General features: G+C 44.6%; 3 protein-coding genes across 4 annotated transcripts; 1 reads left to right on the top strand and 2 right to left on the bottom strand.

Moving 5' to 3' along the window:
* Positions 1-466: 466 nt before the first annotated feature.
* On the top strand, positions 467-17028 carry PHRF1 (PHD and ring finger domains 1). Its single transcript, XM_089595237.1, has 15 exons — positions 467-1168; positions 2544-2713; positions 2797-2874; positions 2967-3021; positions 3104-3438; positions 3521-3807; positions 3897-4016; positions 4068-4473; positions 5352-5623; positions 6690-14685; positions 14795-15188; positions 15320-15417; positions 15498-15626; positions 15789-15916; positions 16037-17028. The coding sequence occupies exons 2-15, from the start codon at positions 2591-2593 to the stop codon at positions 16053-16055; spliced, it is 10440 nt and encodes a 3479-aa protein (XP_089451363.1). The 5' UTR covers positions 467-1168; positions 2544-2590; the 3' UTR covers positions 16056-17028.
* Positions 17029-17191: 163 nt separating this feature from the next.
* On the bottom strand, positions 17192-20225 carry LOC106640993 (lysosomal aspartic protease). Its single transcript, XM_014355193.3, has 8 exons — positions 20029-20225; positions 18676-18923; positions 18489-18607; positions 18222-18421; positions 18024-18146; positions 17791-17938; positions 17621-17713; positions 17192-17521 (listed from the first exon to the last, which is right to left on the bottom strand). Exons 1-8 carry the CDS (start codon positions 20097-20099, stop codon positions 17360-17362), a joined length of 1164 nt encoding a protein of 387 aa, XP_014210679.2. The 5' UTR covers positions 20100-20225; the 3' UTR covers positions 17192-17359.
* A 296-nt stretch (positions 20226-20521) lies between these two features.
* On the bottom strand, positions 20522-23451 carry LOC106640994 (lysosomal aspartic protease-like). 2 transcript variants are annotated; one of them, XM_014355194.2, is made up of 9 exons: positions 23247-23451; positions 22370-22481; positions 22138-22261; positions 21952-22070; positions 21664-21866; positions 21213-21338; positions 20988-21147; positions 20794-20886; positions 20522-20712 (listed from the first exon to the last, which is right to left on the bottom strand). In XM_014355194.2, the coding sequence occupies exons 1-9, from the start codon at positions 23309-23311 to the stop codon at positions 20554-20556; spliced, it is 1161 nt and encodes a 386-aa protein (XP_014210680.2). In that variant the 5' UTR covers positions 23312-23451; the 3' UTR covers positions 20522-20553. The 2 variants fall into 2 exon arrangements, with proteins under 2 accessions (XP_014210680.2, XP_089451394.1); XM_089595268.1 differs by lacking the exons at positions 22370-22481; positions 23247-23451 and having other exon boundaries at positions 21213-21355; positions 22138-22255.
* Between the last annotated feature and the right edge of the window lie 3458 nt (positions 23452-26909).

Below are 26909 nucleotides of genomic sequence, written 5' to 3'. Positions count from 1 at the left end.
TTAATGCAATACTTTGATGTCAAAGGTATATTTTTTGCCTATAGTTTACGGATTTGAATTCATTGCAATATTATTTGCAAAAAAAATTAAACTAAAATAGCGTTAATACACATTACAGTGAATTCGTGATCAGACCCCATGAGATTTCAACCAAAAGGCAATGTTCTAAGATCACTATCATGCGATTTTTCTTAATTATTTGTTTAAAAAACCACATATGTATACGTGTTAAATAAGAGCATTTGTATTTATTTTTTTTTCGTTTATTTCGATATTCGATCGAAACGACTTCACCCACACAAAGGTGGTGTGCTCTCGTTTGTGTAGCTCAATTTGACTAGCCAATCGGTGAGTAGAAATCCGAAGAAACGACCAATGGGAGCTTCGGAAGTTCGGAAAGAAACTTTTTTTTTTCAACATGGCTGGTTGCTCTCTCCCATCCAAGACGAAAATTACCACCGGGGAATCGGGGATTCACTCGAGTAAGCCATAATTATTCTTGAAGGAAGCTAAATTAACTGTCATTAGGTATAAGTAGTGGATCAAAAAAAAAAATTAGTTTTCCAATAGACTGGACGAAATTCCGTGAATTACATGACGCGCTCTCGCCAAAAGCCATCAGTTGACCGTACAAGTATGTAAGCCGGAGTAACGAGAAGGAGGAGGGCACGTAGTATTTAAGTCATAGAAGAAGAAAAAATCGAAAGAGAACAATGATATCCGTCACGGAGGAATTATAGCCGCTGGAGGTTATAAATTGAACATTGCATTCAGCCTTCCTCGTGTGTGTCTCCCTCACACGCGCTCTTTGTAATTTTGCATTTGGCTCGAGAGTCGAGGGTCGAGGGTCGACGCGCGGCTCAGGAATCAATCCAAGAACACATCGGCCAAAAACTTCAAAAGGAGTTGTGCCCTTCGCAAGTATATATCGTGGTGTTACAAACTTACATGTAAAACAGTGGTAGTTAAAAAAAAAGATAAAAAAAAAAAAACGGTACAACAAACGCGGTGTTGTGTGCAACGTCGATATTGTAGTCCTTCTGCTCAGAGTGAGGGAGCGCCTCTATATATCCATCAGCCATGTCGCCGACGTCGACGAGGAGGCTACCTTAGGCTGGGTAAAGGTGCTCTACATAGGAAGCAGAGTCTAGCCTGGAAGAAGGAATCGGTGAGAGAGCGAATCAGGGAGCTGGTGTGATTTTTTCTCCCCGCACCCTAACTATATAACTGTTACATTGCAACAGTAGTAACAGTACTCCGAATACATGTATACCGTGTATACACATATAGGCAGCAACAGTGTGTGTGTGTGTGTGTGTATTGCCAGCTTACGCGTTTACATCAAGCAAAGCAGGAGTGTTACGGGCTCTAGGTTCCTAACCGTCAGCGCATGTTCGTACACCTTTACATCATCTCCTCGTCCTGAAACTCCATACGTTGCAGGTTAAGGAATCCCTAGGTAGGTAAAAGGTGTCTTTCTTACGTGGGCGACGCTAATTCATCTTTTGCAATCCGTGGATTCTGTCCAAGAGCTAATACGATACTCTCATATATTTTCGGTTGACGAGCTGTATATGCACGATGATGGAAAAACGCGCGCCACGGGGACGCGCTAGCTCTCCTCGAGGCTCTCACCCCTTTGCTCTTTTTCCCTTCCTCTTGTGTATATAATGCATTAGCTCTTTGGCGTATACATGTGTGTTTTAGGTACTGTACCCATATATACGCGTGTTCCTTACACCCTTCTTGCCCCCACCCCCCTTGGCAGTCTATACGTGAGTGCATGCACAATTTGCATTTGGAGCAAGTGCGTTAACAATTGAGTCCTATGTTTTTTTTTTTCTTCCGGTTTTGTACTTCAACGTTACAAGCAATTTTGTTTTTTGAGCGAATTGTGACGGTGGAAGGTTCATCAGGTTTGGAGTGTCTGATAGCTGTTTCAGGAGTAAGAGAGGTGGGCTGGGTGAATTTTGCATATATCTGTCTGCACGCTGGTTGAAAGTGAAGCTTCTTTTATAGGATTGGGAATTGTTTGGTTTTTCCCTGTACCTACTTTAGTTAATGGCGAGTGTTTTTTTTTGCAGTGAAAATAATTTAGTGATGAGTGAGTGGATCAGTGTTGTATTCATTGAGGTAGCAGATAGTAAAAGTCATAGGTTGGCGTGTCGGTTTGTGCTTCCATGTTATATGTTACCTTTATTTCCTTAGGGATGATTTGTTAAAATATTCATGCCAAAACTGTACAAATATTAAGTAGCAAGTCTGTACTACAGCGACAGCATCATTTTCATAGTTGTTTTGAATTTAGCTAACTTTAAATTATGTAATATATGTATTAACCATAAACGTAGTCTTATACCCTTAAATAGATGTAAGTTTGTACAAAGAAAGACGACTCATGTTTCTACTTTTTTACTTTGTACGAATTTCTACCACACCTATCTTAAATTATCCATACACATGACATGCATCGTTTTTCCCTATGCAATATATAGTTTAACCAAAATTGCAATTTATTTACATTATGCATTATGTATTTACAGATGTAGAAATAATGCTTCATTGGAAATAATCAATGTACTAGCCCATCATGTCAAGTGACGAAGAAATGATGAGGCCCTCCAAGAGGCCAAAGCCAAAAATTGTTTCAGATGATAGTGACAGTAGTGATGATTCTTCCATCAACACAACCTGCGTAAAAAAGAAAGTGGGTGTAAGTAAACTCATCAGTTTATTAAAAAAAAATTAATTTCACCTGATACACCGTGATCCTAAAAAATGTTTATTTATTTCCAGAGAATCATTAGTGAAGAAGATTCCATAGATGAGGACAGTGATGTTCCATTACGCCCAGTACAGAGGAAACAGAAAAAGGTTTGACAATCCTCATATTTTTTCTTATAACAATACTAAAAGTATGTCAGTTACCAAAGTTACAAATGATGTATTTCAAATAAAAATTTCAGAAATTAGACATTGAAGATGAGTCTAGCTATGATAGCAGTTCATCCATGGATGTCGGTAAGCTATTTATGAAATTGCTTGCATTGCATACTGATGATATAGGAAAAGTACTCAGCTAGTATTTGAATAATCACAACAGATGGAGAAACCTCAGATGAGTGGCAGTCTGACTGGGAGAGCATGGATGAAGATATCCCAGAAGAAGCTGGTGCTGCAGCGTGTGCTAAGCCCAAGTGCAAGAAAACACCAAGCAAAAAACAACCCGATAGTTCCTCAGAGTCTAGTGACGGTGAGTCGGATAAATGCCCGATCTGTCTGCACTCCTTTCGCAAGCAGGAGATCGGCAATCCGGCAGTTTGCGATCACTGCTTCTGTATCGATTGTATCATTGAATGGAGCAAAAACGTCAATACCTGTCCTGTTGATCGGCAGAGCTTTGATGTTATAAATGTCAGAACTAAAATTGGCGGCAAGGCAAGCATTAAAAAATCACAAATGTACCGTTAATCGAATTTGGTTTGATAAAATAGTTAACCTTTTCATGTAAAATTTTCAGATCATAAGATATGTTCCAGTGGAGGTAAGATCTTCGACAGAAAACGTGGTGCAAGAGGATCCAACGTTCTGTGAAGTCTGCGAGCAGTGCGATCGTGAGGATAGAATGCTTTTGTGCGATGGCTGTGACTTGGGCTATCACCTTGAGTGTCTCGACCCACCACTGGAAGAAGTCCCAGTGGAAGAGAGTTGGTACTGCCCTGAGTGCTCGCGACACGACACGAACGAAGCTGAGGATGTAAGTGAATCTCTTCACGATCTGTTTAGTTGTACCCATTTATTTGTATTGTATGAGGCTCCAAAATGAATCGTTCCCTTTTTGTTGTAATATGGGCCAATTGTAACGTTGAAATTGTCAATGTAATAATGAAATACAGAGAAAAAAAACTATCGAAGCGACACGACACTGGTTTATTGTTTCAGATCGAAATCGACGCAGACGAGCTGCCAGACATAATGGAAGAAGCACGTCGTCTCGGTCATGCGTTCGGCCGCTCGCAGGTTTACCAAGCCGCCCTCGAAAACGGCGTCGCCGCCGCTGTTAACAGCAGACCCCGTCGCCGTACTGCAAACCTGCTGCCGCGCACGAGACAAGCGGAGCGTATCCGCGCGAACGTGCGGGCCGTGCGGATGACGCGTCGCGCCGCTCAGCTGTCCGGATTTATCGTGTCGTCCGATGATGACGCGAGAGACGCGTCGCCGAGGCCCGGGCCCTCGACCTCGGGCACAAGTAGTAGTGTATCACGTAGCCGTCGTCGCGTCGCGAAAACAACGACGCGCAAAAAAAGAAAGAGGAAGACCAAAAGGAAAAAGAAGACCAGCAGGCCCAAAAGGAGCCAGTTGAGGGAAGTGACAGTTTCTGAAATGAATTCGGATGGAGAAGTGGTGACGTGTATCAAGACTATACCGTCGACCAGTGGCGCTGCGCCCTCGAGGAGAAGGAAGAAGCGCAAGGTACTTAAGATTAGCGATTACGAAGATTAAAAGAGATGGAGAATTTGTTTTGATTTCGGGGTTTTGAAGGGGTTGGAAATTTTTGCAAAGGTTTTTTTTTTTTTTTTTTTCATTTTTGACTAGTAATTTCGCTAGCTCTCTACTTTTTACTTTTATAAACCTTGAAATGAAACCAGTAACAATCATACCAAACGTTTTTGATACGACATCTACTCCACAACTTGACCCAATGAATCATAAAACATATTTGTAAATAGAAATCCGAAAACTTTGTAATTTTACACTCACTGTTGCTATTTCCTTCACCAAATATCTACAGCCATTATTGACAGTGGTTTTAATAATCTAACTTTCGAATGTATACATTATTGTTTTACTTACAAACTAACTTTTACTACTAATCATTCGTTTGGAAACTCAATTAGATGTAGAAATAACAAAGCCTCTGAGTGCTATGGGTTGCAAGATAAATGGTTGTGAATTTTCGTTTGTCTGATTTTAGACAATTTCGACTCATTTTTATAAATCTTGTAATTCAATTTAAAATTGTAAATAAAGTTATACAATCTACAGATGTATTTGGCTTTTTTTCTTTTGAAATTAGTTGCAAAATTATCTTGTTTGATTAATGAGAGAAAGCTCATGATTCACTTAAATTTATGAAAAAATTATCAAAGTCATTTCAATTTCAAAGAAAATATGCTGCATTTTTCTCTTTAGTTCTGAAATATAACAATAATGATAAGAAATAAAAAAAAAAAATTATATTTCTAGTTTGAATGAACTTCTTTTAAATAACACTTTTTTTTATTATTTCCATAATACTAACAAAAAAGTTCAATGTTCAATTTAACATGAAAAATTCTTTTATTTTTCAGAAGCTCAAGAAACGTCGTGCTCGCACCGTAGCCTCAGTCGCCGCATCCATTAAAACCGCCAAGCGTGGTATAGCATCTCAACTTCGAACCCTAAACAAGAGCAAACCAAGTCTTGGTAGCGGAGGCGCCATCCAATATAGGTCCACCTTGAAGAACGACATTAACTCATTGACAAACTCAAACATTGCCCTTGTAACTTCTCGTCATCAAGCTGGCATCCCGCAGGTCAGCCTTTTCGGCAGTGGCCTTGGCATTGACTACAGTCCACCTGGGTGAGTCGTTTGTTTCAAATGAATTTTTTTTTTTTTTTTTCCTCCTTTGTTAATACTCCTCAGTTGTAGTCATTCCTCTCTTCTTTTTGGCTGCATCTATCTTCTAGAGAGGTTGCTGTCATTTGTTGGTCGCTACGATCTTTGTTAATTACGACAAACTTTGGTACAATGTGTACCCTTTTGAAACTCTCCCGACATACTCTGTAGTTGAACAAATTTGTACGTTTATCAATATCCCAAAAAATACGCATAGGATCAAAGTTTGACATGACACTTTTTAAATTTATGACTGAAAATTTTTCTCTTTTTTTTCTGTTTTACTCGTAAATGATTTGTACAACATTACCAACTGCAAAAAGGCGCTGATCGCATTTTTAATTCACAGGAAGAAAGCCAACAAATCTCAGCATCTCTATGTTCTGTTTCCTATATAATTTCGTCATTTCAATAATGTTAAGATGTCGAATTTTCTAGTGAAAATTCATTACCAAAATACCTTTGCTTCCTCGCACATTTCATCTTACAAGTGTGTAAAAACAACAAAAAATGTAAGATTCTTGATGCACACAACTACATGCAAAACGATATTGCGTACAAACGAATGAAATTAATTATCGCAGGATAGTAAAAGAGAATCTTGCAGAAGATTAACAAATATGTGTGGTGTGGTTGGGTAAAAATTGAACAACCTTACGATATTGAGGAACAAAATACACACAGTACAAACAAACGAATGAATAATCCAAAGATAAGTCTTACAAAATGAACGGCTAGCATTAGTTAACGATAGGTTTATTGCGCTCAATACACATTGTTCTGGAATGAGGTAATATTCGTTAAAAATCGACTCGTCAAAAATGATATGTATGAAATGTATATGTTTAACATCGAGATCACCCGAAAAGAGGTCATTTACTTAAAAATGATCTCTTTGAGGGAGATGAGCTATCGATACCTTAAGAGATGCGACTCGCGTGCGCTGAGCATCACAAAAAAAAAAGAAAAAAAAAAAAAAAAAAAAAAAGAAGAAGAAAAAACATGTCTCTGTTTGTTCCCTGCAATCTAGGTCGGACGACGATCACGAAGACGAGGTAGAGCTTGGCGACGGCCCGAGTTTGCTATCCCGCACCAGTCGGCTGTCCCTCATGACGGCCGCGAGACGACGGCTGGCGCACAAAAGCGCCCTCATGGCCCCTGCACCCGCCCACTCGGTAAGCATCGTCGACAGCATCCTCAGCAGCCAGGAGATTTGGCACTCGAAGAAGTCCAAGGTCACTCTTAAATCCGACGGCTCCCTGCACATTGACAAACCCAAACGAACCGACGACAACAACAACAAAAACGCCAACAAAAGTCCCCTCGGGTCGAAACACGACAACGACAGGTCCCCCCTACGTAGTGCCAATAGACCCCTAGATCTGAACAACGTCGATCCCAACAGTATGAGGCAACAGGCCCCGATGTACAATAGTTCGCGCGGCAGCGGGGGTAGTGGTGGCGGAGCCAACCGAGGGGCCGGCAATCAGAGTAGCGGCAACTACAACTCCTCTCGTCACAGCTACGGTGGTAGCGGTAACAACTACAGTGGCGGAGGAGGAGGTGGTGGTGGTGGTGGTGGTGGTGGTGACCGTCACAGTTACGGCGGTTCGAGCAACGTTCCCCAGGATTACTCGACCGGTGGGCCGAACTACAGCTACGACCATCGAAACATGCCCCAGCAATTGCCGCAACAGCAGCAGCAGCAGCAACAGCAACAACAACAGTCGCCCTACCGTTCGCGCAATCCTCCGCCGAATTTTCGCAATAACCGCTTCCCACCTGGCCCACCGCCGCCACATAACCAGTTTATGAGCCAGCCACCCGGTCCGGTGGGCACCCACGATTTCCGACCACCCGGTGCTCACTTCCAAGACCAATTCCAGCGTCCAGGGCCCGGCAGGATGTCCGGCAATTTTGCTGGCCTTCTGCCCCCGCCTGCGCCACCTTTGGCTCTCAGAATGACCGCGCCCTTTGCCCAAAATAGCGAGCCCAGGCGCATGGACAACGACTCCAGTGGCGCCATCAACTGGAGCAGCGACAGAGACACACGCACCGCCAGCAGCGAGGAGGAGAGCGGGTTTCCAGGTCGCGAGGCTGCCAAGCAAAATGCACGAAACGAGGAGGAGAGCCTGGCACCGCCACCCGAGCCTCCTAGTGGTATGATGGACTACGAGGACAGCGAGAGGGGTGGGGACAGTGATCGCGAGGACCTCGTCATCGACGACAATCCCAAAGAGGAGACCCCTCGAGCGAAACCCACCGCACCTCCTGGTGGTAGATCGGGCCCACAGGCCGAACAGTACGATCCGTTCGCCGATGCCGATGACGACAGCGATAGCGACGGCGACGACACCCATCACTCGCACAACAAGTTCAAAGCTCAGCGGCAGGAGAAAGACGCGGGTGGCTCCCAGCTTCAGCCCCTGAAGCCGCCGCCCGGACTGTCTTGCTTCCCGGGACTGAAGGCGGACGACAACGAGTCGATTATGGGCGACAACATGTCCATCATGGGAGACAACATGTCGGTCATGGGAGACAACATGTCACAGATGGGGGACAACATGTCCCAAATGGGCGACGATGATTTCCCGAGCTCGAGGGACATCGAGAAGAGCAGCGGCCCGGCCGAGAGCGGCAAGGGCAAATCGTCGTCCCAGAGGCCCCTCGAGCCTCCGCCCTCGATTTTCGGTTTCCCCGGGTTCAACATGGAATCCGACATGATGTCCGAGGACGGCCGGAGGGACGAAGATGACGAGGACGACGAGGAGGACGAGGAGAAGGAGCGCCGGGGAAAAGAAAGGGACAAAAAGAAAGAGAAGAATAAACAGATGAAGGAAGAGGAGAACAAGGCCAAGAGCAAGGTAGTTGTGCCGAGGATAAGATTGACGGCCTACGACGATGACGAAGATGAAGACGACGACGACGACGATTGTCCCAACTTCTCGATTTACTCCTCGGAAACGATAGACGTGGCCAGGCACACCGAGCAAGAAATGTCCTCGCAAATGCAGCCCCCGGACACGGTTGGCAAGCCAAAACCGCCGTCGTCCTCTTCCTCGAGGGTCGTCCAGCCACTGGAGCCTCCACCCATGCCCCCGATGGACGATTTGGAGAGCACTCCAGGCTCGCCGCCGCCCTTGGCTCCCCCACCTTTGCCACTGGACATGTTCGAGGACGATGCGCGAAGCAAAGCCGGCAGCCCGGAGCCGCTCCAGCCGCCACCCATGCCCCTCATAGACGACCTCGAGAGCGCGGCTGGCTCACCGCCGCCCCTCGAGCCGCCGCCCATGCCCCTCATTGACGACCTCGAGAGCGCCGCTGGTTCTCCACCCCCGCTCCAACCACCGCCCATGCCGCCCATGGACGACCTCGAGAGCGCGGCTGGCTCGCCACCGCCCCTCGAGCCGCCACCCATGCCACCGGTGGACGATCTCGAAAGCACGGCCGGCTCCCCGCCGCCCCTCGAGCCGCCACCCATGCCCCCGAGACTCGACACTCCCGGCTTGGTCGAGACACCCCAATTGACTCGTCCACCGCCCATCATTCACTCGGTATCTATGCCACCGCCCTCCATGCCACCGCCCTCCATGCAGATGCCACCGCCCTCCATGCAGATGATGCACCAGCCGATGATGCACCAACAACACCAGCAAATGATGATGCCACTGGTCCCCACGATCATGCAGCCCATGATGCAGCAGCAGCAGCCCCCACACCCGATGCAACCGCCGACCCTCATGCAGCCCCCACCTCCGCGGGAGCCTCCGCCCCCACTGGTGGTCCAGCCGGATATTTCGAAGCCCCTGGAGCCGCCGCCGTTGCCGCCGATCGACGAGCTGCAGCTCGAGGCCGAGGAGAGCTCGGAGGTGCCGCTCGAGCCGCCCCCCCTGCCACCGAGCATACTGGGCGACGACGAGGACAGAGCCCTGCCATCGTCCAGCGACGAGGACGAGGACGACGACTCGGAGGACACGGAGGGTGAGCACGCCGAGGGCGAGGACGAGGCCGAGGAGGAAGAGACCCCGGTCATCGGGCCGAAGAACAAGGGCACCAGGAAACGCTCGCGGTCGACGTCGCTGAAGGAAACAGCCGAGGCTAAGAAGAAAACGGGCGACGAACCGCAGTCGAAGGAGGCAGAGCAACAACAGCAGGAAGAGGAGGCAGCGGTGGGCGAGGTGCAGCCTGGCGATCTTACCGAGGCCGAGTCGTCGCAGTATCTCGACGCGGTGCAAAAGGAACGCCAGAGCTTGAACAAGACCGCGGGTAAGATACAGTTGGACAGTAGGGGCAAGATCACCTTTAAGATCGGGAACCTCAGTAGGCTGAACAAGGTCAGTTTGTACGACGACATGGACGAGGGGGAGATATCGCGCATGACCCTGGATTTGGAGAAAGAGCGCGAGGAGAAGGAAAAGGAGAGGGAGAAGGAGGAGCGGGAGAACAAGGAGAAGAGCCGGGACAAGGAAAAGGAACGGGACAGGGATAAGGAGAAGGAGAAAGATAGAGACAGGGAAAAGGAGAAGGATAAGCACCGGGACAAGGACAAGGAGAAGGATAAGCGGAAGGAGAGCTCGAGCAAGTCGAGCAAGTACAGCGAGAAGGACAAGAAGAGCAGCAAGTACGAGGAGAAAAAGTCGAGCAAGTCGAGCAAGAGTTCAAAGTACGAGGAGAAGAAGGAGTCGAAGGGTAGCAAGCACAAGAGCTCGCGCCACCACGACAAGCCGCGTTCGGGCTGGGATATCAAGCCGGCGGGGATGGCCAGTTCCGAAGACTCGGACATCGAGACGATCGAGGTGAGGAAGGAGAGTCCCATCAACCTGCTCGAGAGCAGTCCCGAGCACGAGGGTAGGAAGGACGGGGGCGAGGCTAAGGAGGCCAAGGCCGCCAAGCAGATCAACATCGACCTCGACGAGATCCAACAGACCCTCGGCCAGAAGCTCAACGAGATCGATCCCGACGAGATGGACGTGCCCACGGCCTCAGAGATTGCCGAGAAGCACATCGAGGAGACCGACTTCGACATACCACCCGGCACGGCCAGCGACGCCGAGGAGGAGGAGAACGAACTCGCCAGTCGCTCCGAGAAGGTCGATATCACCGTGGCCACGGCTATGCCGGCCTTGAACCTCGTTGAGAGCGTAAACAGTCTGTTCGAGGAAATAGAAAAGTCGTGCGAGGCCGAGCTCATCAAGGATATTATCGGCCCCCTCGAGGCCTCGGAGTCGGACGAGCACACTGCGCTCGAAAAGGAAAGCCTGCTCCCCGAGAGGGAGGACGAAGGCACGGACAGAGAGGACGACAGGGAAGACGAAGACGACGAGGATGTTGTTGCCGCTGCGTTGGAGGAGCGAGCGAGCAGGAAACAACTGGATGAAGTCGAGCACGAGAAACACGCGGACGACACGAGTGTCAAGTCGATGGACATGTCGGACGCTGAGTCCCAGGACAAGAATTACTTTGTTGATATGGAGAAGGACGAGGTACCGGGTAAACTCGGCGACGATTCTTTGCTCGACACGTCGAAAGAAACCGTCGACGAGGTGCGCGGCGGAGAACAAGAGGACGACGAGAAGGAGGAGGAGGACGGGGCAGCGATGGCAGCAGAAATGAAGGAACTGGAAGAGGCGGCAGACGAGTCGGAGCCCGAAAAAGAGGCGGAGAAACCAGTCGAGGTCCGAGAGGAGGAGGAGGATGAGGAGGAGGAGGACCACGTGCAGCTGACGGTCGAAGCGGCCGACAAGTCCGAGATCATCGACCTGGACAGCGTGGACTTTGCGGAGAAGGCGGCTGCCAACTTCCTGAGCAGCCTCGACCAGGAGGGCTTCCAGCTCGAAGCGTCGCCGAAGGAGTCCCACGCGTCACCCACCCCACCAAGGCCCAAGCGCACCAAGCGGCCCAACACGGCAGACTGGGAGTCGGACGTCGAATTCGTCCCGATGAGAAAACGCGGGCGCAGCAAGTCGGCGGCTCGCTCGACCTCGGGACTGCTCGACAGCGGTTTGGAACCCATCACCCCGGCCAGGGACAGGATTAGCGACGGCCTCGACGGTATAAGGACCCCGGCTGCTTACGCCGGTCTGGGCACCGAGGCCATCTCCGAGACGGACGAGGCCATGAACTTCGAGGACGAGCTGGCTCTGTTGAACATGCGCCACCGGGACAAGGACGTCGAAGAGGGCGAGATACCCGACGACCGCGACAGGCTATCCAGAAGACAACAACACGAGATCCAGCTCCAACAGCAAGCCCTCGCCGCCATCAAAGCCAAGGAGCTCCTGTTGCTTCAGCAACAGCAGCAGGAGGAAGAGACGAAACGCAAGCGCAAAAAGGACAAGCGCGACAAGAGCCTCGCGAGCAGCAAGGAAGTCGAGCGCAACAAGGAGAACATCCTGGACAACAACCTGGTGACCGTGTGGAAGAAACAACAGAGGGCGTCCTCGCGGGAGCGCCAGTACCGCGAGAAGCGCTCCAAGTCCAAGGACCCATCCAAGTCGAAGAAGAAGAAGGACTCGGCGGCCAAGAAGAAGGAGAAGCGCAAGGAGCTGCCGCGCTACGACGTCCGCAAACTCGTCACCGAAAAGCCCCGCCCGCGCAAGGATGAGTACGGCCGGGACATCCGCGACAGCTCGGCCAGTCGCTCGCTCAGTTTGTCCCGCGAGCGCTCGCTGTCCTACACTCGCAGACAGAGCCGTTCTTACAGCCCACCGCCGACCACCCGAACCAGGGCGACCCGGGTCCAGGTGTCGCGCAGCAGGTCGAGGTCTTGGTCCCCGCGACGGAGGTCGCGAAGCTACTCGCCACCACCGACGACGCGCAGACGTTCGGTATCACCGCGCGCTCAGAGACGCGCCAAGCAGAGGAAGCGCTCAACGTCGCGCGGCCGTGGCAGGAGCAGGAGCCGCAGCAGATCGCCCCGTGGCAGGCGGGTCAGCGTCAGCCCGAGAGCCCAGCGGAAGAGCCGCAGGTCCGCGTCGAAGAAACGCCCGGCGAGGTCGCGCTCCAGGTCCCGCTCGAGCTCGCACTCGCGCTCCCGCAGGAAGGAGAAGAAAAAGCAGCAGCACGCGGAGCGCTCGCGATCCCGGGCCCGGGCGCGTAGCAAGCGCTCCCGCTCCAAGAGCCAAAAGAAACGCGAGAAGAAGCACTCCAAGCGCTCAAAGGGCGCCTCGCGGTCCAGATCGCGCTCCAGGAGTCGCTCGCTCGAGGCGCGCCGCGAACACTGGGAACACCACCACCACCATCAACAGTTAGTCGCGGCTGACAAAGCCCTGGCTGCCGAGAGAGCCTACGCCAGAGAAGCCGCGGCGGCCGCTGCAGCTGGACCGACCTGGGTTGGTGGTGCCGGTGTCGGCGGGAGTGTTGGACACTGGCCCCAGACGTGGTCACGCTCGCGCTCCAAGACGCCACCCTCGTTGCTGAGACCCGAGGCTCTGGTCGGGCACCAGTGGGCCTCGCCCAATACCCAGCTGAGTTTGTTGAACAGCGTCAACGTGCCGCCGAAGAACCTCAAGGTGATACTGACGAACAAGGAGGCAATCAAGAAGAAGAAGAAGCAAGAGAAGCGAGAAAAGGCGGCGCGCAAGGCCAAGGAGGCCGAGAAGAAGCGCAAGGGCAAGAAGGGCAGAAGTCCGCCACCCTCGAAGGAGGTCTTTGCCAGCGGTGACAATATACTCGTGAGCGTGTGCTTCAACAAGGAGAACGAGACCCAGGCGCCGAGTACTGGATTACCGGAACTACCCGAGACGATACCCCTGTTACCACCAGTCAAGCGTAGACGGCGCGAGCCCTTGCAGCTGGATCCGTCGCAGCAGGTGCAGTTGCCACCGGCGAAGAAGTCGAGGAAGGACAGGACCAAGGACAAAGCCAAAACCCCGCCACCGATCAAAGTGACGAAGAAGAAGGAGAAGAAAAAGTCCAAGGCGGCGGAAATCGCGGCCTCGAAGAAGCCCATGGCGGTCATCGATCTCGACCAGTCGCCCTTCCGCGAGCAGACGCCCTCGCCCCGCGACATTATCGTCCTCAGCGACGACGAGGACAAGCAGACTGCCGCGGTGGCTGCGGCGGCTGCCACTAATGCTGCCGCTACTGCTACTGCTGCTGCCGCTTCCGCGGCGGTGGTAGCTGCAGCTGATGCCGAGGAGCAACAGGAAATAGGCACACCCGAGGGAGAAGCTCCAGAGTCGTTGACGCCAGCCAGGCCGGATCCGACGTTCCAACAGGGCCCGAAGACGCCGCCGGAGCCGCAGGTCAAGTTTTCATTAACCAACAAGTCGAGCAATCTCAGGCCCGCGATAATAAATCCCCTAATGGAGGAGGACGACGAGGAGGCCGAGGAAGAAACGGAGGAGCAGGCGCTCAGAATGGCCGAGGAGCGCGAGCAAGAGATCGCCGAGATGGAGGAGTTGATGGACGAGAGGGTAGAGGAGGAGCTCGGGCTACGTGCCCAAGAGGAGCTTGAGGCTGCGAGGATCAAGGTGGGCCCGAACACGCCGCCCGAGCCGCCGAGTTCGCCACCGGATTCGCCGGATGCCTACGATCCCTTCGACCCAACCAAGTCGAGGTCTCCCACTCCGGAACCCAACAGTCAAGAGGACAACAACGCGGACGAGAGCCTGATGATGCCGACGGGCGCCGAGTCGCCACCCGAGCCCAACGACTCCGAGTCTCAGGCCAACGTGTCGGCCGAGTTGCAGGCCGAGCCCGAGCAGCCGCCGCCCAAACCGGCCTCCGACAAGCCCAAGATCATCTCCATGGTCACGATAAAAAGGCCCTCGCCGAGGTCCGGTACCCCACCGCTGGCTGATTTGGCCGAGGCCAATGGCAGCACGTCGCCCACGGTGCCGCCTCCGAACGCCATACAAACCACCACTCAGTCCCAGACGCTACAAACGCAGTCCCAGACGGTCACGCAGGTCAATGCCTTCCCCGCCATCAATCCCGTCTTGGCCACCGTTGCGGCTGCCGTGCAGAGGAGCAACCTCTTCAGCGCCGCCTCGCAGCTCGTCGGGCCCAGGACCATTTTGCAAGTGAGTATTGCTTTTCAAGTTTCGCTGTCTTATACAAGCTGATGATTGATCGATCAAAAATGCACGCTATTTTTGTATGTTTGGAAAAAAAAAAAAAAAAAAAAAACAGCAGCAACCTAGGCCAACACTGCCCAACATCTTTGGGAACTCGTTAGGAGCTACGGCGAAGCCAGCCGCCCTTACCCGCATAGCCAAGCTGTCCAAGCTGAACATCTCGTTGCTGGGCCAAAACGGCAGCGACGCCAACATTGACGTGAGCAACGACAACAACGTCGACAACTCGTCACCGTATTCGCCCACCTCGAGCTTGAGCGACGGTCTGTTCGACCCCCCGAGTCCGGCTTTCAACAGTTCGCCCAACCTAGCGTTGTCGAACAAGATACGCAAGACCCAGGAGAAGAAGGATCCGTTCGATTCGCTCTTTGATGCTTCGCCCATCGTTCACAAGTCTATGAAGACCAGGAGCAGTACGGTCAAGAAGCCCGCTGAAAAGAAGAAAAAGGGTAATGTTTTTTTTTTTCTTTTTCTTTTTTTACAGCTTTGTAGGGGTCTGGAGTCGTCTGGGATTTTTCAATTTATTATCAAAGCTATTTTACTGCACGATGAAATTGCAAATGAAAACGTTTCGTTGCAGGCACGCACTCGAAAATCGGCGTCAGGATGGACGAGAATCAACTACAAATATTGGACGATCTTCCAAGCTCCGCTGTCGAAATGCAAGTCAAAGACAAGGTGAATTATCCCCTTATTCATTATTGTACTGTAAAAAAATGTTTTACGAAATTTATGCAAATTTTTTGTGTTCCTTATAGTTTTTGAAGAAGCTCAACCGTCAAGAGAGAGTTGTCGAGGAGGTTAAACTGGTGCTGAAGCCACACTACACGAAGAAACACGTCACGAAGGAGGAATACAAGGACATCATGAGGAAGGCCGTTCCAAAGGTAATATATTTTTTCTGGTGTAGTATCCCGTCAATCATAAGTTTGTTCGCTGTTTTTTTTTTTTTTTTTAAGAAAAATTTACTAATCGCTGCGCAACGTAGTCTGAAAACATTATTCGGGATTCTGTTGATTATTGATCGAGTCGCGTAATTGTACTTTCAGATATGTCATAACAAGTCTGGTGAGATAAACCCGAAGAAAATTGCCACCCTCATTGAAGCCTATGTCAAGAGAGTTCGCTCCAAGAGAAAAACAGGTGGAAATCCTCTGCTGTCGTTCAAGAAACCTGTGTAAGTTTTCACAAATTATATCATTTAACGAAATTTTATCTTTTACGCGAAGTACAACGTTTAATTGAATAAGTATACCCCGGATGTTTTTCATGAGCACGTGTATTTTCTGTTGTGTAGGAAAAACTTGTGGAGTTGATCACTCGGAGAGTAAGCCCAGCGTATCGTTGAGTTAGACTCTACTGCCGCATGTCTATAGATTAATTATTAGATGTTGATCGATAAAGCCACGAGAGATCTTGCCCGTGATGTCGAGTGCGTACGTGCGTGGTAAGTGAATTTTGTTCGTTCTTTTTATGATGGTACGAACGAAAATAATTGAAAAGCAAGAATTAGTTGAAGGAATCTGTGCGATATCAAAATAATGAAACATCGAGTGAACAATGTGTATTGTATGTATATACTTGAAAAGAAAAAAAAAAAAAAAAAACATATTTGAATATAAGCGCAATATTTTTATTTAATCTCAAGTGTTAGATTACTTGTGACTATTTATAGAAAATTAAGTAATTCACAATTCATTTAAATTGAAAACGGTGAAATTGTTTATTTCATGATTAATTTTTTTTTTTTTTTTTTTTGTTAGAAACATTTTGTTAGATGTAGGCGAGATTATGTAATATAAATCATTAAGTTTAAGGAGAAAGATGATGAATACAAAATTGATTACTATACATGGAAACAATGTATGAACTGTTTTATAAAAGCAATCTTTTTTTTATTCGAATGTTTTAAAGTTTGATTGCAACGTAAATATATTATAGTATGAATTTTTTTGTAGTAAACGTAACTTAATTGGAATATACAAAAAAAAAGAAAAAAAAAAATTTTGAAAAAACCTGGCAAAATATTTGCATTCTAGTATACATATATGTGCGTATAAAAAATTTAGAAATTTTTATTATTAGTACATGATAGTTTGGTCGTAATTTTTCAAGCCGCAAGAAAAACCTGTTGTGTAATTAGATGAGACGATCTAACATCGCTAAGTTGATGGTGAAGTGATCACTATTTTTTTCTGTTTTTATACTGTGAATGCGACAAAACTATTGATAAACAACGTTTATCTGTGTATAAGAAAAACCTTTGAATAAATTAATTCATAAACATAATTGGTACTGTGCTTGTGTAATTTGTTCCTCAAAAGCGCAAAAATTAATGTTTAAAATGCTAATTTCCTTTCGTTCTTAACTTGCGTTAGTTTTTTTGTTTTTTAACATTCCATTGAACCCGTAGATTTTATACTAATTAAAAAACTTACGATACGACTTTTTTACTTAGTAAATTATTTTTATTATTTGCATTAAAGTCTTTACATTTTTCTTACATTTTCTTATTTTTATTCATCACAGTTGTCTTACAATCTATATGTGTATACAACAAAACTCATCAGTAGCATTTATAAAAGAAAATTGATGGTTTTTAATCTCAAGAATTAATTTCTCATTTGACATCGGCAAAACCAATACGATCATTTCCCATGTCAAATTCGGTGTAATAACGCCCAATGAAAACATCACCCAGAATCCACAGCGGACCATTTGGTGGAGGAATGTCAATACCCATGAACCCACTCAGGCAGATGGTCTTGCCAAATTGAGTGACCTGAAAGTGAAAAACAATTTTTTTTATCCACACAATGATCTCATTTTTACGATAGATGTTTATTACAAGGCCAACAAAAGAGTTTGATCAGTTAAGTACCTTAAGTACGTATTCCTCGCCCTTCAAAGAAAATGACTTTCCACCAACTACAAAATCAATGACAGGCAACTTGGGAATAGCATCGCAGCTGACCTGCAATTCGGTAATAGTTTATATAGGTAAAATGGAAAAAAATTTGGAAAAGCAGAAACAAAATTTTTTTTGCATACAATAGACTCTCCACCAACAATTGGAGTGGCACCAATCGCGCTATTGATCCGTTTGACTTCGTCTACGGGTCCAGCAATGAGAGAAGTGCCAGTATCAGCAATAGCTTCACAACCATTCTGACAGAATGTCTTGTCATTAACTTGAATCCTAAACAAATTAAAATTCCATTAGTATCGTGTAAAGTACCCACCTTGTTTTGAGTTGTAGAAAAAAAAAAAAAAAAAATGCTCACTTGTCCATCTTGAACTGCCAGTAAGCTTTGCGTGAGACAGGAACGTAAGTGAAGTCACCTTTATAATAATTAGGATCAGATCCTCCCAGAATCATCTCTCCACCAATCGGAGCATCTGGATTTCTATTTACAAATTTAATTTCTTACATTCTCTTTACACTGCTGGTGACTTTTATCTTAAATGTGGTGAGATTATACCTGTTCAAGTAGAAACTGAACACAGGCTGGGGCACTAGGTTCTGCTGAACCATTTTGTAAAACACAGGTGTGACACCGTCAACGGCAATTGCGTTGTAAGCCATACCCATGATACCATCAAATTTGGCTGCGACGAAAGCTAATCCAGGCTCGCTCATGGCCTCAGCAAAAGTGACATCTTTCACGCTGGTTCCACCAATCTAGAATTTATGCATGAAAAATTTGATTCGTAAAATAAGTCAATGTATTTCTCTTACAAAAGCATACCTGAACGGAATCAGTGGACAAAAATCCAGAGAGACTTCCTGAGCCATAACGAATGTCAAACTTGGTCCCGTTAACTTTGTAACTGCTTGATTTTGTACAGTCATACTTGTGGTGTAATACTGTAAAAAAAAAGTTGATTCTTATTGATATCATTATTATTACAAGCGTATTAAACAAAATTACTGACGGCAAGCAATGTTGATATAGTGGCACTTCTTTGATGGGACCCACAGATTTGAAGATCCAGTGTCGAAGATGACGGTAAAGTTCTGCGGAGGCGTTCCTATACTGATTTGTCCATAGTACTGGGCATCCAAGTAATTAGACAGTGGCTCCGGTACCGGGCCCAAGCCATAACGCAGTTTTACCTGATGGAGCTCGGTTCCTACACTTGATAAATATCTCCTTGGACTTTCATATTTTTTCACAGGAACTCTGTAAAATAATTTCGCCGTTAAAGCATTCAATTGATATTATTAATGAGCAGTAAACAATTGATACAGCGAGACTTGTGGCATATGAATTTTAAAATGAAAAAAAAATATGTTGATAAATATATATGCCCAACTAAAGATATACATGTTATCAAGCAGTGAGTCATGTTTCATAGTACTTGGGTATCAAGAGATCAAAGGTTTTGTAAATCGTCATACATTTTCAAGTACCTATATAATCCAGACAAAGGAATTATTCATTTGTGGTGCATTTAAACATGATACTGAAAATAGAATGAGAAAAAGGTGATACAACCAAGAACAAAAGAAGCTAAAAAAATATAATGATGTATAAAGTAAACAGATTATTTCGTGACAACTTTTGTGCCGAGGTCATTTTGAAAAACACAGCCGGCTGTCTAAAGAGTATATGTATGTAACGTTTTTTTGTTTTTTTTTTTTTTATGTTAAAGAAAAAAAAATTTCTGTTAGCACAATCGGCTTATTTTATATGCCCGGTATTTTGTTAATAAATTCATCGAGACGAGAAATCGTACCCTAATTTTGGTAATTAATTTAAATAAATTCGTCTCAATAATAAATATTGGGTGAATCACTCTATGCCTTAATGTCATGATATTCTATACATAAAAATTTTTTAAATTGTTAACAGATTAACACAATTAAAGACCCGTGTCTTTTTCAGCATTTATTTTGCATCGTTGGTTTATTCAATCAGCACCAAATTTCCTAATTCAATTATATATTTGAAAGCACAACTCTTATCGCTTGAACTTTATCGAATGACATATACAATGACAAAACAAAAACAATTCACCAAACGATAATATCTCCAGTGTTGCGTTACATTATGGTTAAAAGCCCATCGATTGATATTTCCTTCAATAGCGTACTTCAATTTATTTTAATTAGTGTACTTACGAGAGAAAGTATATAAATTGCAGCCAAGAAGTGCAAACTTATTTTTATACCTATACGTTGTGTGACGCTGCGTATTTTGAAGGGAGAGAAGAACCGGAGAAAGAGCAATGGCGTTTTTAGAAGACAAAATAGGAAAAAAAAAATAGAAAAAAACTAAAGCTCACCTGATCAAGTTCGGAGTGGCGAGGACGAGGCATAGGCAGAGGTTCGTCAAGGCGACGAGTCGCAGCAGCATCCTGGGGAGCTACGAAAAAGCAATTTCAAAACAGAGAAAACGACCTGCTGTCGACTGTGCTCTCACTTTTGTTGTACTGCGGAGTCTACTTATATTTTCGAAGCTCTCTCTTCGCGGAGACGTTGCACATGTGTGCGTTTGTGCGCGTGTGACGTAAGAGCAACTGGATCAATTCACAAGGCAACACTATCAGGTGATCTATGCCTTACACCCTTTTTTATTATAATAATTTTGTTGCTATCATTAAATAAAAAAAATATTTTGTTTTAATCTTCTTAAAACACATTTTGTTGTAAAATTTTAGGGAATTTGGAAAGTGTAGGGTACGTTCTCATGTGCCGCCGCGACGACAGCTTGTCCAATCCATGCAAAGAGAGAGATTTGTTCAAAAAAATACTTTATTGAGTATAAAAAAAGCTTATTAAAAATCATACAAATCAAGTCGTTTGGTTGTTTAAAAAATGGTCTGAGCAATTCTGACGACGTTTGCGTCCATATCGAATTCGGTGTAGAATTCCATCATGAAAGCACCACCGAGTTCCCAATAATCTTGACGGGGATTTGTGCTTGGCACGAATGGGCTCAAGCACACCTCGACGTTCTCCAATATAAGCTTGAATTTAATGCGATTTCATTGAAACTTTTCTCTTTTTCATTGAAAAAAAAAAAAACAAAACAAAAAAAAAACACTCACATGCTGCACGTAATATTTCGACTGGATGATGAACTCGTTGCCGTCGAGCACGAAATGTACCGTTGGCAATTTACCGTACTGTCGGCAACTCACCTTGTGAAAATAATAATTTCAGTTAAACAACCGTCCAAACCTTTATACAAATAACTGTTGTATATAACATTCATCACTATAATTATACAAGACATAATTACCGTGTACATGTTCAACACAGGGACGAAGTTAGCGTTCATCTGCCAGTTCAATTTTTGAATAACGTCGGGGGGTCCCACTATGGTGTTCGAGCTCGAGTCAAATATTGCCTTGCATTTTTCGCAAAGCACCGTTTGGGTTTTATTTTTTTCGACAAACACGCTGTACTCGAACAAAAAAAAATAGTTGACATACACGTAATTGCCATAATTGTCATATAAATGTACCTGTCCATCATGATCATCCAGAATTTCTTTTCGATGACCGTAAGATTCGTCATGGTATCGACTTTTATGTTTTGCCTTTGCGTACCCCCAAATATCACCCTACCGGCTTTATTGGTAGTTTCATCCCTGAAAAAAATAATCTGCTATTTTTTTTTCAACATTAATGCAACTTAACTTTATTAATTAAATATTAAGTAGACTAATGATTCAAACTGTCAATCTTCACGCTATTCGTTACAAAAACGTAACGGCAGTTCCACCTTCTTCAGACGTTATATGAACAACAGTTTTTATAACGACTAAAATGAAGATTGACAGTTAAGCATTGGACTGGTAATATTTAAACGTCAACTTGATTTTTTTATGCTTGGACAGTGAACAAACAGTTTTTAAAAAAATCTATGAAACGCATATATAATATTGTGGTAAAAAAATGTGGATCGGACAATACCGATTCATGTAAAACGTAAAAACGTTCTCGGTAACGACTTTTTGCCGGACCAGGTTGTAAAAAAAGGGCATCACGCCGGACCAGCCCGATTGTTCCTGGTAGGCCAAGCCAATGATACCGTCGGCCCTGTACTGCCAGAACGGCCGGAACGATATGTGCGTGGCTTCCAGGAACGTTTGGTTTTGAACTTTGACGTGTGCCAACTGTTTTGGACAATTTTTTTCTGATTATGACAACACAATATATATATATATATATATATACGTTGGCCAAAAAAAAGGGGCTTACGCGAAAAACGTCGGTTGATAAGATTCCCGCCAAAGAAAGTTCCGAGTTGTTCATTTTGACGAACGTGCCGTTCGGTACGTACGACGACGAGGCCGAGCTGTCGTACTGGTTGTGCATTTCTACATAGTTGGGTGTACAAAGTCATGAAAATTATTGCTATTTCGTATGTTTTATGTGTCAACTCACTGCAAACGATTTCCGTCCAGTCGCAGTGGGAGGACGGTAGCCAACTGTCGGCCCATGTCGTGTCGAAGATCACTTTGAATGGCTTCGATGGTGAACCAACACCTATGAGGCCGTAGTACTCGCCCTGAATGGAAAATAATGGATAATCTCTCAAAAAAGTGACGGGGAATCGAAATTTTTTTTTTTTAATCAAGAATAAACTGATGAAGAAATTGGCGCAATGTTTTTTTACGTTTAAATATTTGTACAGCACTACGGAGTCATTTTTCCAAGGATCGTTCAGAGAAGCTTTGTATTTCTTCAACTTTCCTACGTGGGACAGCTTTGTTTTATATATATCCATTCTGCAACAAGAAGGTATCGGTTACAATTGATAAAGTCAATGCTCTAACTTGATTATTGCTGTATGTATGAGAAAATCTACAAAAAAATATCCCCGTTTTGATAAAAAAAAGATTCTTTTGAGGCGTACCTTCGAGATAGGGCTCATTTTACTCGTAATGTTATCTACTATGAAAAAAAAAGTTTTGAACTTGGGTTTCAGTGAGGGTGACTCCGTTTTTCCGCGATTCACGTGTTGAAATTATATCTGTATAAATGATATCTATTTTGAAACCCACGTTCAAAACTTTTTTTTTCATAGTATAGATGACATTACGAGTAAAACAAGTTATATCTCGAAGGTGCGCCTCAAAAGAATTTTTTTTATTAAAAATGGTATATTTTTTGTGGATTTCCTCATATGCACGCGTTTTTATGTATGTGTGGGTGTGTGTAGGTGTATATGATATTGCTGCGTATTTCATCGCCGTTAAGACGAATCCATTGTGTGACCCATAATATATTGTAATGTTAAAATACGCGAAATTCCTTATTAATTTAAAAATTGTAAAAATTAGTTTCTTGATAATTTTTTTTTTTAATACGAGGCTCTCCAATTAAAAAAAAAAAAAAAAAAAAAACAAACAAACAAAAAATGTGTACAATCAATTTACCGACAAAAAAAAAAAAAAAAAAATCAAACCCAACAAATTAATCAACGCGTTAAGAATGATGATTTTAATGCTGCACTTAATAATTTTATTCCGAAGTAAAAATGTTTTACTCACTCGATTCTTCCTTCCCCTGTGGTGAAAAAAATCAGAAAAACCACAGCGAAATTAATGCACTTCATGATGCCAAATTGAAATTGATAGGATAAAATTAACTCTCAATTAAATAGAGAAAAATATTGATTCCGAAAGAGAGGCGTGTAACTTAATGAACTGCTCGGATTGCACTAATGGAAAAGTACTATATACCATGAAACAGCCATGCGAGCGGGGATTCCCACAACCCCAGAGTTGTCAATGCTTGTGTGCGCGTCGTATTTTATATTTTTCCATTCGTACTTATACATACCTACTTATCGCCAAAACTTGAGATGCGCATATTATTTTCTCGCTGCGGATTCGCTGGCTTCGAGCAGCAGTTTATATTACACCAGTCCTTAGAGAATATATACAAGGAGGAAGCATTGTATGCTCCGACCGCGAGACGAGATGAGAGAGACAAAAGACAAATAGCAGTACAACCTTTCTCTCTCTTACACGCCTCTGATTGGTTGGCCCCCTTCCGTATATATAGGTATAGTCGTGTCCACGAGTGGCGGTCGTGGGGGAACAGAGCAGATATCGAATTCATGAAACCGACTTAGGATAAAGATTTAGTTTTTAAGATGAAAAGAAAAATAAAAAAGCGATTGTAAAATAAAGAATTGTGACGAGCTCTCGATAACCGGTCCTGCGTGACTGGGGAGATAAAAAAGATATGATATGCGAATAATAAAGAACGAAAATGTAATGACAAGCGAAAATGAGAGAAATGTATAATGATACGATGAAAACGACATGTTAAAAGACAATGTAAATGTTGAATGAATAAAGACAGTGTACATACCCATAGTAGGTCAGTACACTATAATATAAAAAAAAAAAAAAGATATTTGTAACCTAAGCTCTGATGAAAAAGAACTTGTATATTACCAGAGAATATAAAATATATCCTCTTTAAGTATAGAAGGCCAAAGCGGAATTCCGAGCAATACACACTAAAACAATAATCTTCCATTGGAAAATAATTAAAACAACAAAATTTGAATTAAAATTTCCAATTTTAATTAAAGCTCTCATACCTGGTTAAACACTTCATGTATGGCTAATGACTCAGTTAGAATGTTTGTCTTCGATAGCTGAGCGGTCAAGAATGCTACAGATTTTCCAGCCCAACATCATTTTCGGATTCATCTACACTTAAGTGCTAGCACTGATAATGCAAGTAACATGGAGTCTAATGATGAAAATGATTTGAACATAAATGAGTCCGGAAACGAGACCGATTTAAGTGGTAGCACTGATAATGCAAGTAACATGGAGTCTAATGATTTGAACAGAAATGAGTCCGGAAACGAGACCGATTTAAGTGGAGATGAATCCGAAAATGATGTTGGGCTGGAAAATCAGGTGGAAAACCAAATTGAAAATGACGAGTTAGAGGAAGATGTGCAATTTTTTGTTAACAATTTGCACTTACGAGCTGAAGCGGGTATACGTTGTCTGCTTTACAACAAACTATTTGTTTCAACAATGTTTTCTTACTGGAGCTGATAATATCAACAAATTTTTAATAACTTTTAGGTGGGCGATTCGAGAATGAATTAGTAGTTAAAAGGAGAAGGCGACACTTAATTTGTAAGTTTATCAAAAATTTGTAGAGTTTTAAAGTAGTTAAAATTTCATTGGAAAATATTATTTAGTAGAAGCATATTTTAACAAATTGCTTTTATTTATTGAGAACAAAAAATTGTCTTAATAGTACTGATATTCACACCAAATTTAAATACACAAATACAAATACAATATTAAAATAAATTCATAAATTGTTTTCAAAACTAATTTCAAAATATCACTAGCGTACGATTTTGAATACATAAAATAAAACAATGTTGATTGTCATTTTTAGTGCAAGATGCAATGTTGATTCATGAAGCTGAACTAATTCCTCATGAAGCAGCCCAACTTCCGCTAGCTCCAAGAGAAGGCAGAGTACGCCGCGGTAGGGGCAGGCCTCGGCAACATCAGCTGCGTGCGGTAGCTGCAGAAGTCAACAAAGAAATAGAAGCTGTCCATGACCAAGAAAACGAAGATCCTGAGCTAGGTGATGCAGGCCAACCCCCGCTAGTTCGACCTCTGCAACATATATCAACAACGTGATGCAGCTGTTGAAGTCAACGATCTACTGAATGCTGACAATGATCATAATCTTGGAGCAGTAACAGAAGGCGAAGCTATGATTTACCCTGCATTAGGTCATGAAATAGGAAGATTTCCCCATGTCAGGGGTAGGCTTCAGGAGGATCAACAGCATAATGTAGGTGTAGAAGCCAATGAAAAACTGGAAGTTAGAGATATCCAAGAGCTCCTAGAAAACGCTGAGGTGGCAGTGCCAGTCCAGCTACCGGTAGATTCAGGAATAAGTGGAGCTCTTCGAGTTGAAGGCATACTTGAGCAACAAATTCAACGACGTAATGCAGCGATAGGTATAGATGTACAAGTGGAAGAGCCTATCATTCACGAACCTGAAGTAGATGCACAGGCCGCAGCTATTACTCAACCACCGTCCAATCAAATTTCACCTCAACATGATATCCCAACTTTAGAAATAAATAATAGCAAAAATGGAGCGGCGTTGGCTCAGTCGTAAGCGTGCTTGCTACTGATAAAACGCTGTTCTAGGGGTCGTGGGTTCGATTCCCGGTGAATGCAGATTTTTTCAAAAACTGTTTTCACCGGAAAAAGTTCCTATGTAACCCCGGCTGTTTCGGGGCGGGTTTTTCCGTGGAATTTTTCTTCAGAGTAGTTCCAGGGTTTTTTCCTTGCTCCACAGGTCTTCGGGCCTGGGTGAATGCGAAACAGTGTTAGGGCCTAATAGGTAGGGATTAGTGGGCCCGATGCCAGGCAGGGATCGCCGGCCTTACTGGCGAGGAATGGCCCCTGAAACATGGGGCTTCTCCGGGGATGCTAATTAGCCCGATTTCGATGCTTCGGACCCAGGCTATACAGTGGCGAGTTGACCCGATGCACTTCCCCCCGGTGCAGAGAGTGTCAGCTTAACTGACAAGGTGTGTTACACCAGAGATACTTCCACTGTGCCCATGGTATGATTTGTATGGTATCAATTAAAGAGAAGATTTAATGGGTGTGGCAATACACCCCCACACATAGGTGGTGAGTGGGTGACCCCGGCGACTGGGCCAATAGGCTGTCGCGGTAACCCAATAAAAAAAAAAAAAAAAAAAAAAAAAAATAGCGAAAATGAAAATGGTACCATATAAATTTGTAAAAACAACCATTGAACTTATTAGATTCCATTATTTACGTAATAGAAATGTAATGACATAAAGTTATAATAAAACTTTTTTTTTTTTTATGAAAGTAGAGCCACCAAAAAAGAAAAAAAAACTCGTCGAGCAGATTTGTCAGTCAGGATAAAATTTACATAAGTTTCAAGGTAAATAGAAGTGACTTTATAACTTTAAGTGTGTAATGCGCAGCTCATATGTAATAAAATTTTGTTTGAATTTATACTTATATTTTATAATAAAAACTTGTTACAGAATGCGTTTCCTGCTTTGAGTACAAGCATGTTCAACTACTAAGACCCTGCCGCCATAGACTTGGCACTACGTGTGCTAATGAGTGGTACAAAATGGGAAGACAGACCGGAATGACCTG

The sequence above is a fragment of the Copidosoma floridanum genome, unplaced genomic scaffold, assembly GCF_036245765.1.
Source record: "Copidosoma floridanum isolate Cflo_tuat_1 unplaced genomic scaffold, Cflo_Japanese_pri ptg000025l, whole genome shotgun sequence".
NCBI classification, from domain to species: domain Eukaryota; kingdom Metazoa; phylum Arthropoda; class Insecta; order Hymenoptera; family Encyrtidae; genus Copidosoma; species Copidosoma floridanum.
This window is presented reverse-complemented; position numbering and strand designations above follow the sequence as displayed.

Excerpts from the sequence above, each read along its gene's own strand:
- PHRF1 (XM_089595237.1), top strand. The coding sequence starts at position 2,591 with ATGTCAAGTGACGAAGAAATGATGAGGCCCTCCAAGAGGCCAAAGCCA. Across the intron at positions 2,875-2,966 it reads TACAGAGGAAACAGAAAAAG|AAATTAGACATTGAAGATGA; the intron begins GTTTGACAATCC and ends TAAAAATTTCAG. Across the intron at positions 15,189-15,319 it reads CGCTGAAAAGAAGAAAAAGG|GCACGCACTCGAAAATCGGC; the intron begins GTAATGTTTTTT and ends GTTTCGTTGCAG.
- LOC106640993 (XM_014355193.3), bottom strand. The coding sequence starts at position 20,099 with ATGCTGCTGCGACTCGTCGCCTTGACGAACCTCTGCCTATGCCTCGTC. Across the intron at positions 18,608-18,675 it reads CTATATCAACATTGCTTGCC|TATTACACCACAAGTATGAC; the intron begins GTCAGTAATTTT and ends TTTTTTTTACAG. Across the intron at positions 18,147-18,221 it reads TTCAGTTTCTACTTGAACAG|AAATCCAGATGCTCCGATTG; the intron begins GTATAATCTCAC and ends ATTTGTAAATAG.
- LOC106640994 (XM_014355194.2), bottom strand. The coding sequence starts at position 23,311 with ATGAAGTGCATTAATTTCGCTGTGGTTTTTCTGATTTTTTTCACCACA. Across the intron at positions 21,148-21,212 it reads TGGATGATCATGATGGACAG|CGTGTTTGTCGAAAAAAATA; the intron begins GTACATTTATAT and ends GTTCGAGTACAG. Across the intron at positions 20,713-20,793 it reads CGAAATATTACGTGCAGCAT|CTTATATTGGAGAACGTCGA; the intron begins GTGAGTGTTTTT and ends ATTAAATTCAAG.